Below are 15,591 nucleotides of genomic sequence, written 5' to 3'. Positions count from 1 at the left end.
CGACTCCGTTTCAAATATGTCATTTTATTACATTTCTATTCATATCTACCTACACGTCGCGGTCACGTCACGTTCACAGCTCTTTGGCCGAGTGCAAGGCAAAATCGGCTTACTTATACATTGCAGGCCATGACGATACAGCGCAATATTGCTTACGTCGTATTGTCGAGTACTTACAATATGAATGCATACACGTGCATTCGTAGCTACGCGTCAGAATACAAGTCAGAAAAAATGTTTCGGCGTTTATCGAACGAAAAATTATGTATAATCGCGTTTTTGTTGGAAGAAGAAGCTCAAGAAGGTAATAAAAAAGCACGGAGGCGTTTTGATGTGCATCCCATGTTAAAAAATAGAAAAACCGAAGGAGAGTTTTGGACACTGCATTTTTAAATTTTTAAACATTTGTAAAAATTTAAATTTTTTTTAAATATTTGCGCCAAAACCATGTCGAAAGATTGAACAGCTGTCAACTGTCACTATCGATAATTGGTCCAAAACAGCAAAGCGGCAGACTCATGGCACGTAATTCGCGTGTATATTTCCACGATGGCCAAAAAAACGGATACGATACGTTGACGGATGTTGCTGTAAGGTATGAACAGGAAATGTCGGGTACTGCTGTAAGCCTGCCGTTGCGTAAACGTGACGGTTGGTATGAATATACCCATACAAAATGTACCAAAGAATACTTTTCGTACGGCCGGATACCTGCTGAAGTCGGTACGTGCTGACTAGGTATGAACAGACCTTATGACGGTCTTTTCAGATTATCGGGGATTTTTTTTAGCAATTTTGAAACCAAACTTTATTTATATCTAATTTTGATGTAAAATTGGAATATATAATAAGTAATGATATAGATGCAGAGAAGTCCGTAAACCTGTGTACATCTGCTTTATAGACTTTGAAAAGGCCTTTGACCGTGTCCAACACGCTCGCCTGATGGAAACATTAAAAAATATTGGCCTGGATGACAGATATGTCAGATTGCTACGAAATATTTATTGGAATCAGACTGCAGTAGTACGTGTCGATGATCAATTCACTGATGAGATTCCTATAGAACGGGGCGTCAGGCAAGGATGCATCCTATCACCTACTCTTTTTAACACCTACACCGAATCCATCTTCCACGATGCTCTCCAAGAGGCGGAGGGCATCAAAGTGGGCGGCGAGACGATTACCAATATAAGATATGCTGATGACACGGCACTAGTCGCTGAAAATTTAGCAGACCTACAAAAATCTCTAGACCGTGTACATCAAGAAAGCAATCGAAGAGGTCTGCGCATAAATCTAAAGAAGACAAAATTTATGATAGTAGATAGAATGCAAACAGACACCGGGAATCTAACCTTGGATGGAGAGGTGATAGAAAGAGTAAAAAGATTCAAATACCTGGGTACCTGGCTGAATGAAGAGATGGACCCAGATGAAGATCTAAGAATCCGCATCGAGATGGCTAGAACAGCATTTATAAAAATGAAGGCGGCGCTTACAAACAAGCATCTCAATCTTCATACGCGGTAGAGATTCGCGAAGAGCTACGTCTGGACAGTATTACTACACGGATGTGAGACGTGGACTCTGAAGACCAAGATGATCAGCCGCATCGAAGCTTTTGAGATGTGGGTTTACAGGCGTATGCTGAAGATTCCGTGGACCAAAAAGATATCAAACGAAGCTGTCCTCGGCATGATGGGGAGAGGCAGGGAAGATGGAGTACCTCGGACACATGATACGGGGTCCAAAATACGAATTTCTCCGTTTGATAACCATGGGGAAAATAGAAGGAAAAAAATGGATTGGCAGGAAAAAGTTATCTTGGCTTCGAAACATGCGCACGTGGACCGATATGAGCGCTGAAGAGCTGTTCCGAGCCGCTGAAGACCGATGCGGATATATTCAAATAATCGACGAGGTGGTCGCCAACGTCCGGATGCGGACAAGGCATTAACAAGAAGAAGAATGATATATTATTAGATATTATTGTGCATATATAATAAAAAATAGTGAATTAGAAAAAAAAAAATGCAATCTAGTTTTTTTTTGCTATGGCAACATCGTGATCTGGAAATGTCTAGAAGTTTAAGGAAATTTGTTTGAGAGGTGTCACATTGGATCATTCAACGTCAAAGTCAGCGGTCGGTTGAGGTCTGTTCGTTCGGTTAGTCTCAAGTACTTGAAGCAGTATAGATCAGCAGAATACACATCACGTGGTGGAGAATCGAACATCGAACATCAAACCAATCGTTCGACACGTTCTCGCTGAATATCGTTGTGCAATTTAGAGGTTAGGTGATCGAGCCTCGCCATGGCCAAGTGGGGCGAAGGAGACCCGCGCTGGATCGTGGAGGATCGGCCGGACGCGACGAACGTCAACAACTGGCACTGGACGGAGAAGAACGCCGGCCCCTGGTCCAAGGATCGGCTCAAGGAGCTGCTCGTGGGGCTGGATCTCTCCAAGGACAGCATCTCCTGCAAGCTCACCGACATGGAGAAGATCAAGGGCGAGGCTTCGGCCAACAACCGCAAGGGCAAACTCATCTTCTTCTACGAGTGGAAGATGAACATCAACTGGGAGGGCCACATCGCCGGGGGCAGCGGCGAGCTCGTCAAAGGTCAGGTGGAAATTCCCAATCTGTCCGAGGAGAACGACCTGGACGACATCGAGGTGAGGTCGCATTACAATACACCTAGTAGTAGTGACACACTTTCCGACTCGAGGTTTTTATATTTACAATACTATACCTAGTATATATGTTACGTATATTGAAGTTTCTTTTTGTTTCATTGTTTTTTAATGCACACGACTGCGTAGAGTTGGTCGAGATATTCCAGAACAACCTCTCTTAGAGATAGTACATTTCTTGACTTATGCAGTATTATGAAATTCTATACACATTGTATATGTTGGAAAAATATTGAATAGTAAGTGAATGTGCCTAGTGTTCAAATCAAACCAGCGGCGTGGACCAGTGGTCACGGGTTCGATTTCCACTGATTGCTGTTGGCCAGACTTTGGTTTGTGACTCAGGTCGATAGTTTCCTATCAGAGTTTGCCAATTTATCTGAAAGGTTCCAACAAATTGGAGACCTTTATCCATTTCTCACAATTTTCGAGTTATCAGATTCGTATAAAACGCTGCAAATTTATCCACAAATGTCTCGCAAATTTCGAGTTTCAGCATCTCGAAATTTGACGATTTATATAAATAAAAAAAATGTACCGAAATTGTAAGTTTATCAAATATTTGTTGAAATTCATCCGTAGATGTCTCTATGATGCTTTGTTAAAATTATTCTAAAAATTGTTTATATCGATGGATGCCACTTTAGTATGCGGTCTACCTTCACGTTTTTACTTAAATATGCAGTCTCACTGTCTCAGAATGAATAATACCGACCGTAACAATTTAATCTTAAATGAATAGGGCCAACCCTAACTTAACCTAACCTAACCCTTAAATAAATAGGTGTTGTCTGCTAAGACATGTTTTTTTTTTTGTGAAAATATTGTTGAAACAAAACTAACTTAACCTAACCTAACCTGACCCTTAAATAAATAGGTGTTGGCTGCTAAGATATGTTTTTTTTTTGTGAAAATATTGATGAAACAAAACTAACTTAACCTAACCTAACCTGACCCATAAGTAAATAGGTATTGGCTGCTAAGTATGTTTTTTTTGTGAATATATTGATGAAATAAAACTTAAAAAAAACATATCTTAGCAGCCAACACCTATTCATTTAAGGGTCAGGTTAGGTTAGGTTAAGTAAGGGCTGGCCCTATTCATTTAAGATTAGGTTGTTAGGGTTAGTATTTTCTTCGCTGCTGACGATATTTTGATAGAAATGCTTCGACAACATTATAGGGCGGCAGGAAAAAACAAAAATTATAATAAACAGGTCGTTGCTACTATACAAATAAAAAAAAATAGTCGACTGCGATTCTATGGTATAGCATGCTATGGTAAACCGCATACTAGTTTGTATTTGGCCAGGAAAGCGCATTGAGGTTTACCTGTTAGGCCGTCTAGGTATATTGTGTATATGTATGTATGTAAATTTGTAATAGAAGAGGTCATTCTGGAATATATTGATCAAGCATGTTTAGAATGGTCAAATATTAGCATAGCCTTATTAGTAAGGTTGTATGTATGTTAGCTTTAGTGTATATATTCAGATTAATATAATTATAATTTTAAACGTTTGTTATGTATTATTATTTCAGATAACCGTCACTGTTAAGGAAAATACGGACGAATCGCTGCGGGTGAAAGAGTTCATGCATAGAATAGCCCGAGACAAGATACGCTCTCAATTAGACCTTTATATAAGCTCTCTGAGAGAGGAGTTTTCCAAAGGAATGATCCTTCCTAAGAAGGACGGAAAGGTGTCAATAAAGCCCGACACCATTTCCAATATCACCAGTGGCTTTAATAAAAAAATAGACATGTCACCGGTGGTTTCGAATGCGCCGAGCAACAAGTCGACGGCGGGTGTTAAATTAGACCTCGAAAATATCGAATTGAAACACAAGTTTCAGTGTAGAGCTGAAGAGTTCTACGACGCGATGACTAAAATCGAAATGGTCATGGCGTTCACGAGAGGAGACGCTAAGATCGAGGCCGAGAAAGGCGGAAAGTTCGTCCTCTTCGGCGGTAACATATCGGGCAATTTCGTCGAGTTAGTACCCGGAAAGAAAATAGTTCAACAATGGAGATATAAACGGTGGCCTGAATCCCATCTCTCCAGCGTCACTATAGATATAACTCAAGAGGTTTGTATTTATGAACATTAGAGCAGCCCCTGCTTAAAAAAGTAAAGATTCTGGCAAAAAGATTCAGAAATAGCATCGAACCGTCGCCGGGTACTAGACGCTGTGTTGAATGCAACGTTTCAGACGGGCCGGATGAATCCTAACCAGTGGATTCATCCGGCCCGTCTGAAACATTGCATACCCAAACATACAACACAGCACCTAGTAACCGGCGTCGGCACAGTGCTGGTCTAATCCATCCTTGGCTAAGAGTATAAAACTCGCTGATGTATACATTGTCTAGTATGTGTATGCATCGTTAAAATCATTTAGTAAATGTGTACACGGGAGAATGAATGAGTACGTTAATTAGTAAATTCATACACTTACTATCCATACAAAGTAAACATTTACGAATGGAATAACAAGTTGACGTTCTTTCAGTTATAAAGTCGGCCTATGATTGGTGTTAAACTAAGAAGACAACTTGATGTGTCTTCTAAACATTAGATGTTACACCTCGTAATCTGACATAACCTCAAGATTTCATTTTAAGCTTGAGCTAAAAATCGAAGCTGGTGTATGCACTTACCAGACAATCTATACATCTGCAAGATTTAATGCTTTCAGTGTAACATGTGTATGTTATAGTCCAAGTGTGCATCTCGTTAATTCATGAAAATACTAGTTTGTTCATACACAACTCAATCTGGCTGATTATAGTGTACACAATTGAACAAATTGACAAATTAACTAGTTTGTTCATGCATAAATTATTAGGCATAAGTTTAAGCATTCTCAATCGTTTGTCCCGTCTTCAATGCATGTATGCTTACCCTGGGTAGCAGTATTTTAAAAACTAGCTGAAACGGGAATTATATAGCAACATTGTAATATGGTTTCCATAGGATTTCCCTTTTAAATACTTGGCGTTTTGACAACCAAAAAATCATACACTTGCTATCCGTACAATGTAAACGTTTACAAAGGAATAACAAGTTGATATTCTTATTAATTATATAATCGGCCTATGACGGATTAAACTAAGAAAACAACACGAAGTGTCATCTTACTTAACTTCAAGATGTCATTTTAAGCTTGAGCTAAAAATCAAAGCTGGTGTATGCACTTACTAGGCAATGTATAAATCGAAATAAAATAAAATCTTTGTATGTTTGCTTACCCTGGGTAGCAATATTTTAAAAATGAACTGAAACTGGAATTGTAGCAACGTTATAATGTGGTTTCCATAAGATTTCCATTTTAAATACTTGGCGTTTTGACAGCCAAAAGTTTCGTGCCACACCTGGTGAATCTATGCATTTGAAGATTGCCTTTGACTGTTAGCACTTACACTAAAACCAATAGTTCGTGTATGAACAAACTAGTACGTTCATGAACGAACTGAAGTGAATACTTGGATTGTGGCGTATATGTATGTATATCCAGGGAATTGACTAAATTATGGATTGACACATTGCATAATGCTATTTGTATTGGAATACTCTCCTTTTAACACGGTATATGGGTCTCGCGTTTTGAGAAATCGTGTTATAGGAGGGTGACTTGTACCAAAATCTGTATTTTTTTAGCTATATGGGATCAATATATGTATGTATTAATAAATTTCTTTTGGTTTGATGGTTTATGTATTGTTTCAGGCCGATCATACGTTGGTAACGTTGAAGCAAATCGGAGTCCCCAAGTGTGACGTCGAAATGACCAAACAAAACTGGGAACGATACTATTGGGAAAGCATCAAAAGAACGTTCGGATTTGGAGCTTTCTTTTAATTAGTATAATTCTTTTTAAATCAACTAACCAATTTTAGTTGAAGATAATTGGGATGTACTTTTCAAATTTTAATTTTATTCCATTTTATATTTGACATCTGCAGTCTGTATATTATGATTCGATTTTTTTTTTGTTGTTATTCATATGTATTTATGTGCATATGATTTTGCATGAGTTCGATGTTTTATTTATATATATGAAATATAATTTGGTAATATTGTTAAGCTTTGGCTTTCTGAAGTGTCGACTGGAGTTTGCTTTTAGCAATTGGATCAAATATTTTCTATGTTAGAAAAATTTACGACGTATTTAATATTAACATTCTACTTCAGATTCAACGTTGATAACATGCGAGTGTGTTTATAACGGCATTATTTGCAATCATGTAAACATTACATGTTTTAATATACCAGTGTATGTATGTTTTCATCGTTTTGAACTATACTTAATTAGCATAATATTGAAACGTTGCCTATTATAAGTACAAATTAAATTCGTTTTGACATATGATGTGTGGTTTTTTTTTATGTACATATGGATATCTCACCTTCATCTGAAATATTATAATAAAATATAATAAGGGGTAAACTATTAGACCGAGTATTTAAAATGAGTATTCATTGGAACAATAATTGCATAGTATGGAATTATTGCACAAAGTAATTTTTTGACGATAAGGTTACCATTTTTTTTTCAAATCCAAAACCAGGACACTAAAAAAATATTTTTTTCTAAGTACTTCCATTATTAAAAACTAACGTAAAGAATTAATTTCCTATAATGCTCTTATAAAATTCTACACGGAACTGGTTAAAATTATTCTTATCGATTAGCAAACATTTTAAAGTTTTAACATTCAATATTGCGTTTTATCACTGGATCACATTTTGTTCATCGAAGTAAAAAGTCCATCAGCTGATGCATATGTTGCTGGTAAACAAAGACAATATTTTACTAATATGCCAATATTTTCATAGGAGACATCATTTTCGCTGAAGGCTTTGTGTATTTAAATTCATCTATTAGATATATTTAAATATACATATCTCACCACGTACCTGGACAGATACTCAGTGGTGTCACCCTAATGGTTTCCGGAAACCCATTTTTAAAAATCAAAAGTTTCCGGAAACCCGTTGGAAATCCAAATATTCATATAATTTTTGTCAAAAATTATACAAATCTTGAAAATTGTTTTCAACAGTTACAAATACGAAAAGATAGCAGTCTATTACATAACAAGTAAAGGGAAAATACCTTTTTTCCGTTATGCACAAGCAAATTTAACTGTTAGCCGTTCAAAGTGTTCAAGTAAAAACGGTGACACGACAACTCGTTCACAGATTTTCCGTAAACCGAGGATGCGCTCCAGGCATTTCGTATACGGCCATCTCTTTCTCACCCCTTCTGTTCACCATGATCTCGTTTACTCTGCCATTACGTATGCAGCCATCTCTTTCACAGACCGTCTGTTCACCGATAACAGACGGTCTGGGAAAGAGATGGCTGCATACGTAATGGCAGAATAAACGAGATCATGGTGAACAGACGGGGTGAGAAAGAGATGGCCGTATACGAAATGCCTGGAGCGCATCCTCGGTTTACGGAAAATTTGTGAACGAGTTGTCAGGTAACCAGTAAAAACAGTACGAATGGTCACCTTATGTTATAATAACTTGATTAAGAAAAACCAAAAAAGCGTCCAGAGATTCTAGAAATGAGGACGGTGGATTATGTTCGACTACGTGTTAAGGTTTGCGTGATAAATCTCATCTAAGTGACGTTTTATACAAAAAAATGAGTCATAATTAGTTTTATTTAACTAATGAATATTATAACAATCAGGTTCAGAGAGGCCTCCAGTTGGTTGGGTCAAAATAGTTAATAGGCGTGGTGGAAAAACCTCACATGGTGTGTTAATATAGCGGTGGAAGCTTCCAGATGTAGATAGGCTAAATAGATATACATAGGTGGATTTGTACTATTTAGGGAATCTTGTCGAAGAATGGCCAACTGTTCCAAGCTGACGGGAGAATCCACGATCACGAAGTGCACCCTTAATAATGTGCTGTGGCGAGTGCTTTTATTCCGGCTATTGACTATATACATAGGTGATAGGTTTCGACTGTTTCCCTGGTCTATGGAAACTTGGTTGAGTTTTGAAGAGTATCTCTATTCTATAGTTAATACAAGTGTTTAACAAATACAATGTAATCACATCGAAAAAGGCCAGTTGCTTGTCTTGGATGGAAGGTCTGACTGAACTGCCAGTTGAATCCGTTGCGGGGGTATAGGACGGGTCAAAGGTTTCGACCGTTTCCCGGCCTATGGAAACTCTGTTGAGTTTGAAAGAGGATCGTTTATTTTTGTTCAATTGTTACAATGGTTATTGTATGTACGAAGAGTTTGAGCTTCGGAGAAGTGAGCTGGTTGAACTCCAGAGGTTCACTCTGGTGTTGGGAGCTGCTGCGTCGCTTTATATACGTTCTGGCATGTAGCGTGCCGTGCGCAGATGCTTTGTCTTCGTTTCCAGGACACGTGTGTTAGAGACACGTGTTGACCTATCTTCGAGGCGCGTGCTCGGTACACGTGTGGTTTATAGTTTATATTTATAGGTCAGCGTGCCAGGACGTCGTTCGTTTGAGAATGCGGGCATGTGCCACGCGACAATGACTTTTCAGACACGTGTTAGGGTATCCTGATGACATCACTGTTGGGTTTCGTTCGTTTTACGATCGAGCGATGAACTCTTTCTTCTGGAATGGTCGAAGGGGTCGTTGCCTTTGAGTTATGCATGTTTGTACAGGATCGATGATGAGATCGCTCGTTTTGATGTAATAGCACAAGTTGTGCTAGATTCCTACAGGGGCTTATATATTACAGTCGAAACACGACTGTGTGAAAATTTCATTGTCTGAAGGTTGTCATTGTCATGTGGCTGCATCTTGGGTTCGCTCATAGTTCCAGTAGAGTTCCCTGGAATTCAGGAGGGTGCACTACATCTGAGTGATGGGGTAAAGATCTAGAGGTAGTTCATTGCGGCTACAGTTCGATGGGAGAATATATGAATTCCTTGAACTGGGTACTCTCTCGGGCTCCAGATTTTTTATTTTTGTTTTCATTTTTCAATTAATCATGTACATTCACCTTACAGATCGCTCCAAAGCGGCGAATGTGCCAAACAGATTAAGAATCGATACATCATACAATACATATATTATTATACATACAAATCAACATTCAAACAAATCTAAATAACATCTGACATCTATGGTCAGACACTAATATAAACGTCGTAAACAATACGAATAATAACATTATTTACTATGTAACAATACGAAATATTTATATTTCAATAATCATCCATAATAATAATAATAGCTTTTATTCCAGACGATGAGGAGAATAGTGCAATCCCCACATTATTATCAGCAATATATAAATATTGCTGATAATAAATAATAATAATAATAATAAATAATAATAATAATAATTATAATAATAAATAAGTCTAATAATAATAAATAATAATAATTTAATGTCTATTCAAGGCGGTCGGTGTAGCAGTTCCATCCATCGAACATACAATGAAGAATGCAAATGAGAAGATGTAGTAGCAACAAGACAATTAGGCGATAAAAATATACGAAGACGTAGAGAGCCCGCTCTCATCCTGAGAATGGCTTCAAAGTGAGGCACATGCCCTTCTACAAACATTTGCGACGCGCTACAGCTCCTAGGTAACCCGAAAAGAGCACGGTAACAGTTGTTGTATTGTACTTTTATCTTCCTCATCGTCTCCCGCTTGTATCTGGTCCATAATTCACCAGTATAGAGGCTAGTACAAAAGGACATAAATAATTGTCTCTTAACCTCTACACTGGAGTGGAAAAATCGTCTAGCCAGCATATTTGCCCTTACACAAATGGCTCTTCTTTGTCTTTCGATGTCACGGTCATCAGATAGATCCTCCGTCAGCAAGTGTCCCAGATACTTGACTTCCCTAACAGTTTCAAGATTACGCCCATCTAAAATAATGTTGGAGACGAAATGAGGACCTCAACCGTATCGGAAAATCAATACCATGGATTTACTCGTATTATACCGCATATTATGTTCTGCAGCATAACTCGAGCAAACTTCCAGGAGGCGATTCAGAGCTGACGGAGAAGGCGCCAAGATCACCACGTCATCCGCATAGCTGATGTGGTTACTGCATAAAGACATCTATGGAGAAAATCTGGCGAAACCTAAGAGATAATAATAACTCGAGGTTTTTCGCAATAGAAAATTGGATAAGAAAGCCAATTTTACAGGAATCATTTCAAATCAGAAATATTGACAAATTCTGATATGAAACGACCGACCTCGACAAACCAAGGTCTGGCCAGCAACGAGACTCCAGTGGGAAGCGAAATCGGCATCTCTAGCATGAGAGAATACAACACTTACCACTAGACCACGCCGCTGGTGATTAATGAATGTTTGATGAATTTTTTGGGTCAGCTTTTTAGAGGTTGTCGTGTGGTTGCATTTTATGTGTGCTCACGGGTTCAGGATGGTTTCACGCATTGACCGTTTCTTTCCGGGAAAGGTTGTGTGCTTAGGTTCACACATCTGGGTGTGTAACTGGTACATTGCAGATACAATGGCTGTACTGCATTCCTACAACTAAAACAGCGTGGTGTAGGAAGACGGTGGGGGATTCAAGAGCTCTAATGTAGATATCGACTGTCTTCATTCAACTCTGGGTCTAGGTAGACTCCTGCCCAAAGCCGACTGGTGGGGTAGTAGTACTAGGCATACCAAAAAGCATGGCTACCAATCATATTACAATGGACATGATACTACAATGTGTATTTACTTTTCAATTAAAATATGTAGGTATTTGTTTTTTTGTCTGTGTATACTTTGGAAGTCTGTGTGTGTTTGTTTTTGTAATAAAACGTTAATTTTGTTTGCTAGTATTTTATTCTAAAGTTATTTTGTGTCCGAAAAGTGGTACATCGTACAATACAACAGTTTTAGCAGTGATTTTACCAAGTATAGCGTCTGTCAGTTTTCGCATGAAATTCAACCCATAATTCCACCAGGGAAGGGGCATTGCTGCATATGAGCCTTCAGGTTGTTGCATTCGGTAGAAGATGTCCATTGAGAGGCTGGGCAGTTCTGAAATTAAAACGGATCGATGATGTGATGGATATTTGCAATACGACAAGTGAAATATTGAACAATTATTGTACCAAGAACAATTTGTGTTTGATGCAGCCCATGAATTGTCTCGCTTCGCAAGTGTCCGTGTTGGAGTTTATCTCACTGGCGCAAGTCTGAATTGTCTTCTGGATTGCATCTTTCCATTCTGCACCATATCCTTGTTCCATGAATGTCTGAACAGCAGACTGGATTACTTTGTTGCTTCCGTCCAACAGACTGTTTTGTTTCAGGAGACATTCAACAGCTTCACACTGTTGTATACATAAATTATGTTATTAATTGTAATATAGTATGGTATTTACACTGAGTTATTAAGTATTACTGGGGGTCCTCCTCGGCCTCCTGGTCCTCCTGGTCCTCCTGGTCCTCCCGGACCTCCTGGACCGCCTGGTCCTCCTTGTGGCATTGGTGGAAGACCGCATTTTTCGGCCACATCCTTAGCAATATTTAGGAAGGGACATTTTTTCAAATTCTGACAGCATTCGCTGGGACGCTTTAGAAATAAAATAAATTAATTAATTATTATAAAAAAAAGTTTTTTAAAAACATACCTCTATAATTTGTATATAAAATTATTATTTTGAATAAAAATCCATTATTTTATTTTACTACCGCCATCTATGTTTAAAACTAATAAACAAACGGTGGATAGACGTCAACGACTATCTCTCCGGGCAGATTTAAAACGCGTCTTACACGATATTTTTGCACCACCTTAATGGCGGAGGATCCATTTACTTATATTGATGACCAAAATGAGCAGTATGGCAAAGTGTGAAAACGATTGGATAAGAGGCAAATTTTTTCCTGAATTGTAATCGTAAGTGAAACGTAAAGGAGGTATGTAAAAATATAAGAGTTTTAATCACAAATCACATAAAAATGTTAAGAATCATACCACTCCCATCGGTGGTGGTCCTGAACAGTCAACTGTTTGAGAATACACATTTGGGACCTATAAAATGTTATAAAATTACTGTTAGATTACATTTCAATAAAAATATATTACAAAATGTGTAGAAATATATACCACGAGGGCCAGAGCGAAGAATAAAACTGCTGAGTACATGTTGGCTAGATTTGCTCTATCGAACAGATTGTGACTATTTCAGGGAAAATTTCGCTCTATATATACCCGGCGAATTATTATACTCGACAATTGCGAATACACGTTGAATCCTTTTGATGTCAATAATTAATATACACCTCCGTCTATGGCAATTACGACATTGACATTTCATATGTTCAATGACAGAGCTACACGTGTGCAGCAATCATTTGAATAGAAATAAATATAGTAATTCGCATGATTACGCCGGATATAGATAATATACTTGCATACAAAAAGAAACAAAATATGATTTGTATGAATTTTAAGGTCGATGAAATTTAGTCGCACAGAATTTGAAAATTTTCAATGTATCAACATCATTTACTGCTCGATGAAGGCTTCTCTAACACACTTCAACTCGTTCCTGTTTTGAGCAACTCTCATCCATCTCACCCTACACATTTTTTCCTAATTTCGTCTACCCATTTTCTCACTGCTTATCTTTAACTATGTTACATTCTCTCAGCTACCATTCTAGCACTTCTTTTCTCCATTCTTCTAGCTACGTGTCCCGTCCATTGCCATTTCAATCTCTTCACTCTTTCCACTATATTCAGTGTCCTTATCATTATTAAATATAGGTTGTGGCTATTTGCAGGTACTATATCTGCGACATGCGCAAAGCCTTCTGCGCATGCGCGTGAACTTATAATCCGATTATAATGTCTTACATTTAATGTATGCTAGACTTGTTTAATCAATCGTTCATTATATTATACAAGAGGCAAATAAATTTCGCACGTTATTATAATAGATTTATATCAATTAGCTAGTTCGCGGCTTGTACTTGTATGTAGGTATTATACGTTGTGTATGATAATAATTTTCTAACAATTAATAATATTAACTAATTTGAATTATATTTTTTACTCTACGTCAATTTACGAGTTCGAACTAAATATTAAGAGGTTTAAAACGAAATTTTAACAGTAAACACGCTGACAGTGACAGTTCACGCGCATGCGCAGAAGGCTTTGCGCCTGTCGCAGATATAGTACCTGCAAATAGCCAATAATTCGCAGATATAGTACCTGCAAATAGCCACCAATTTGCAGATGTAGTACCTGCAAATAGCCACAACCTTAAATATATGTATGTATACACTATATAAATTTCTAGGCAGCATTTGAGCACTTTGTATTAATCACCTATGCGTTATTTTCAAAAGGATGTACATGTATAGTTTTATCTTTTAGATTTTACCACTTTGTACATAAATATGTATATACATTTTAGATTTGTAAGGTACTCATTAATTAATTTATCTCATTTTATTTATGTATTCGTTAAACGATCCAAAACTGTCTCGAGAAGCTTATAAGATACATACGTGCATACATGAGAACTATTTGGATAAATAAACGTACTGAAGTAAAAGAAAACTTTTAAATACGTATTTCAATCCTTTATTTAACAACAAAATGTCTTCACTTATTGATTTACCTTTGTAGTAATATTTTAAAACATTTAAGTAGAAAGTTTCTTTGAAATAAATGCTGAATTATATATTTTAGATTGAAAATTTGACATGAGAGATAAGTAATCACATACAAAAAAAATAGATGCATTGAATTTTTTCTATAGCCTCGATTATGGTAACCCAAATTCGGCTTGCAATTTGCAAAATTTACATTACATTATATTTTGACCAATGAAATTGTGTCCAACTCATTATTTATCATTATGAAATAAATAAAAATGAATCATAATATATTTATATGTATACAGATCATAATTTAGTATTTTTTTTTAAACAAAATTATCTTAATAATTCAGTATTTCCAAAAATTAAGTTTTTGACACGATCATTGTTTTTATTATAAATTATTCATACTTATTTCATCTATTAATATTACATATCTGAACTAATTTTTTCAAAAGAACACTTCAAGAATGGAAATTGAAAACTCACTATAAATATTACATTGAATTTGGGTACTACATTGAGATTTTTTTTTCAAATCATGCTCAGTAATTTCTACATGAATTTAGAAATAGCAGTATTTTATATAAATCATAATTAAATGTTATTTTGACTAGCATATTTTTGAACAATATGTAGTTATACGCCAGGAGTCAGGAAAAGATAACATAACTTACTAGGCTTCTAATAACTTTAGGCTTCTAATCAATTTTTGAATCAAAGTTTTATTTTTTTTCTAACATTTATTACACCAAAAAGAGAAAACCAAACTCATATTAGAAAATATAAAATTATTATATTCTTATTTTAACCCTTTGAGTGCTGACGTCTTTTCTGTTGAAAGCATTTCCAACTACAATTATTTAGAAATCTAATAGAAAGCAGGCATAAAATGTAGCTAATTCAAACAAACCCTCGATAGCAACCGCCGAGGATTTCGAGTTTTGTAAAGGTGTGTTTAAACTCTCTAATATATCTTGCAACAATATAAAACAAACAAAAGTCTATTAACGAATGTATTTTTCCAAAGCTAGTTCCATCTTCTTCATTGTTGTTAAAGTGTAATGCTCACAATATAAATGCCAAGCCACAATCTAAAATACTCAGCAGTTAGTGATTTCCATCGGGTAATTCTACTATAGTTATAAATTCAGATATTCCGGTGTGAACCAGTCTTTATAAATGTTGACAAATGAATGACATGGATTATACGACTCATGTTCAATGCATTTTTCTTTCAATGCTACCTAGAAAAGCTTAGCGGGTAGTATTTAGGCCCATGGA

General features: G+C 36.6%; 2 protein-coding genes across 2 annotated transcripts; one reads left to right on the top strand and one right to left on the bottom strand.

Moving 5' to 3' along the window:
• The first annotated feature begins 1,851 nt into the window (after window positions 1–1,851).
• On the top strand, window positions 1,852–7,070 carry LOC143917859 (activator of 90 kDa heat shock protein ATPase homolog 1). Its single transcript, XM_077439469.1, has 3 exons — window positions 1,852–2,677; window positions 4,238–4,786; window positions 6,427–7,070. Exons 1-3 carry the CDS (start codon window positions 2,318–2,320, stop codon window positions 6,556–6,558), a joined length of 1,041 nt encoding a protein of 346 aa, XP_077295595.1. The 5' UTR covers window positions 1,852–2,317; the 3' UTR covers window positions 6,559–7,070.
• Window positions 7,071–11,521: 4,451 nt separating this feature from the next.
• LOC143918210 (general odorant-binding protein 68-like) lies at window positions 11,522–12,857 on the bottom strand. Its single transcript, XM_077439980.1, has 5 exons — window positions 12,804–12,857; window positions 12,672–12,728; window positions 12,096–12,266; window positions 11,803–12,024; window positions 11,522–11,728 (listed from the first exon to the last, which is right to left on the bottom strand). Exons 1-5 carry the CDS (start codon window positions 12,840–12,842, stop codon window positions 11,633–11,635), a joined length of 585 nt encoding a protein of 194 aa, XP_077296106.1. The 5' UTR covers window positions 12,843–12,857; the 3' UTR covers window positions 11,522–11,632.
• Between the last annotated feature and the right edge of the window lie 2,734 nt (window positions 12,858–15,591).

This window comes from Arctopsyche grandis, chromosome 10, assembly GCF_051622035.1.
Source record: "Arctopsyche grandis isolate Sample6627 chromosome 10, ASM5162203v2, whole genome shotgun sequence".
Classification (NCBI taxonomy): domain Eukaryota; kingdom Metazoa; phylum Arthropoda; class Insecta; order Trichoptera; family Hydropsychidae; genus Arctopsyche; species Arctopsyche grandis.
This window is presented reverse-complemented; position numbering and strand designations above follow the sequence as displayed.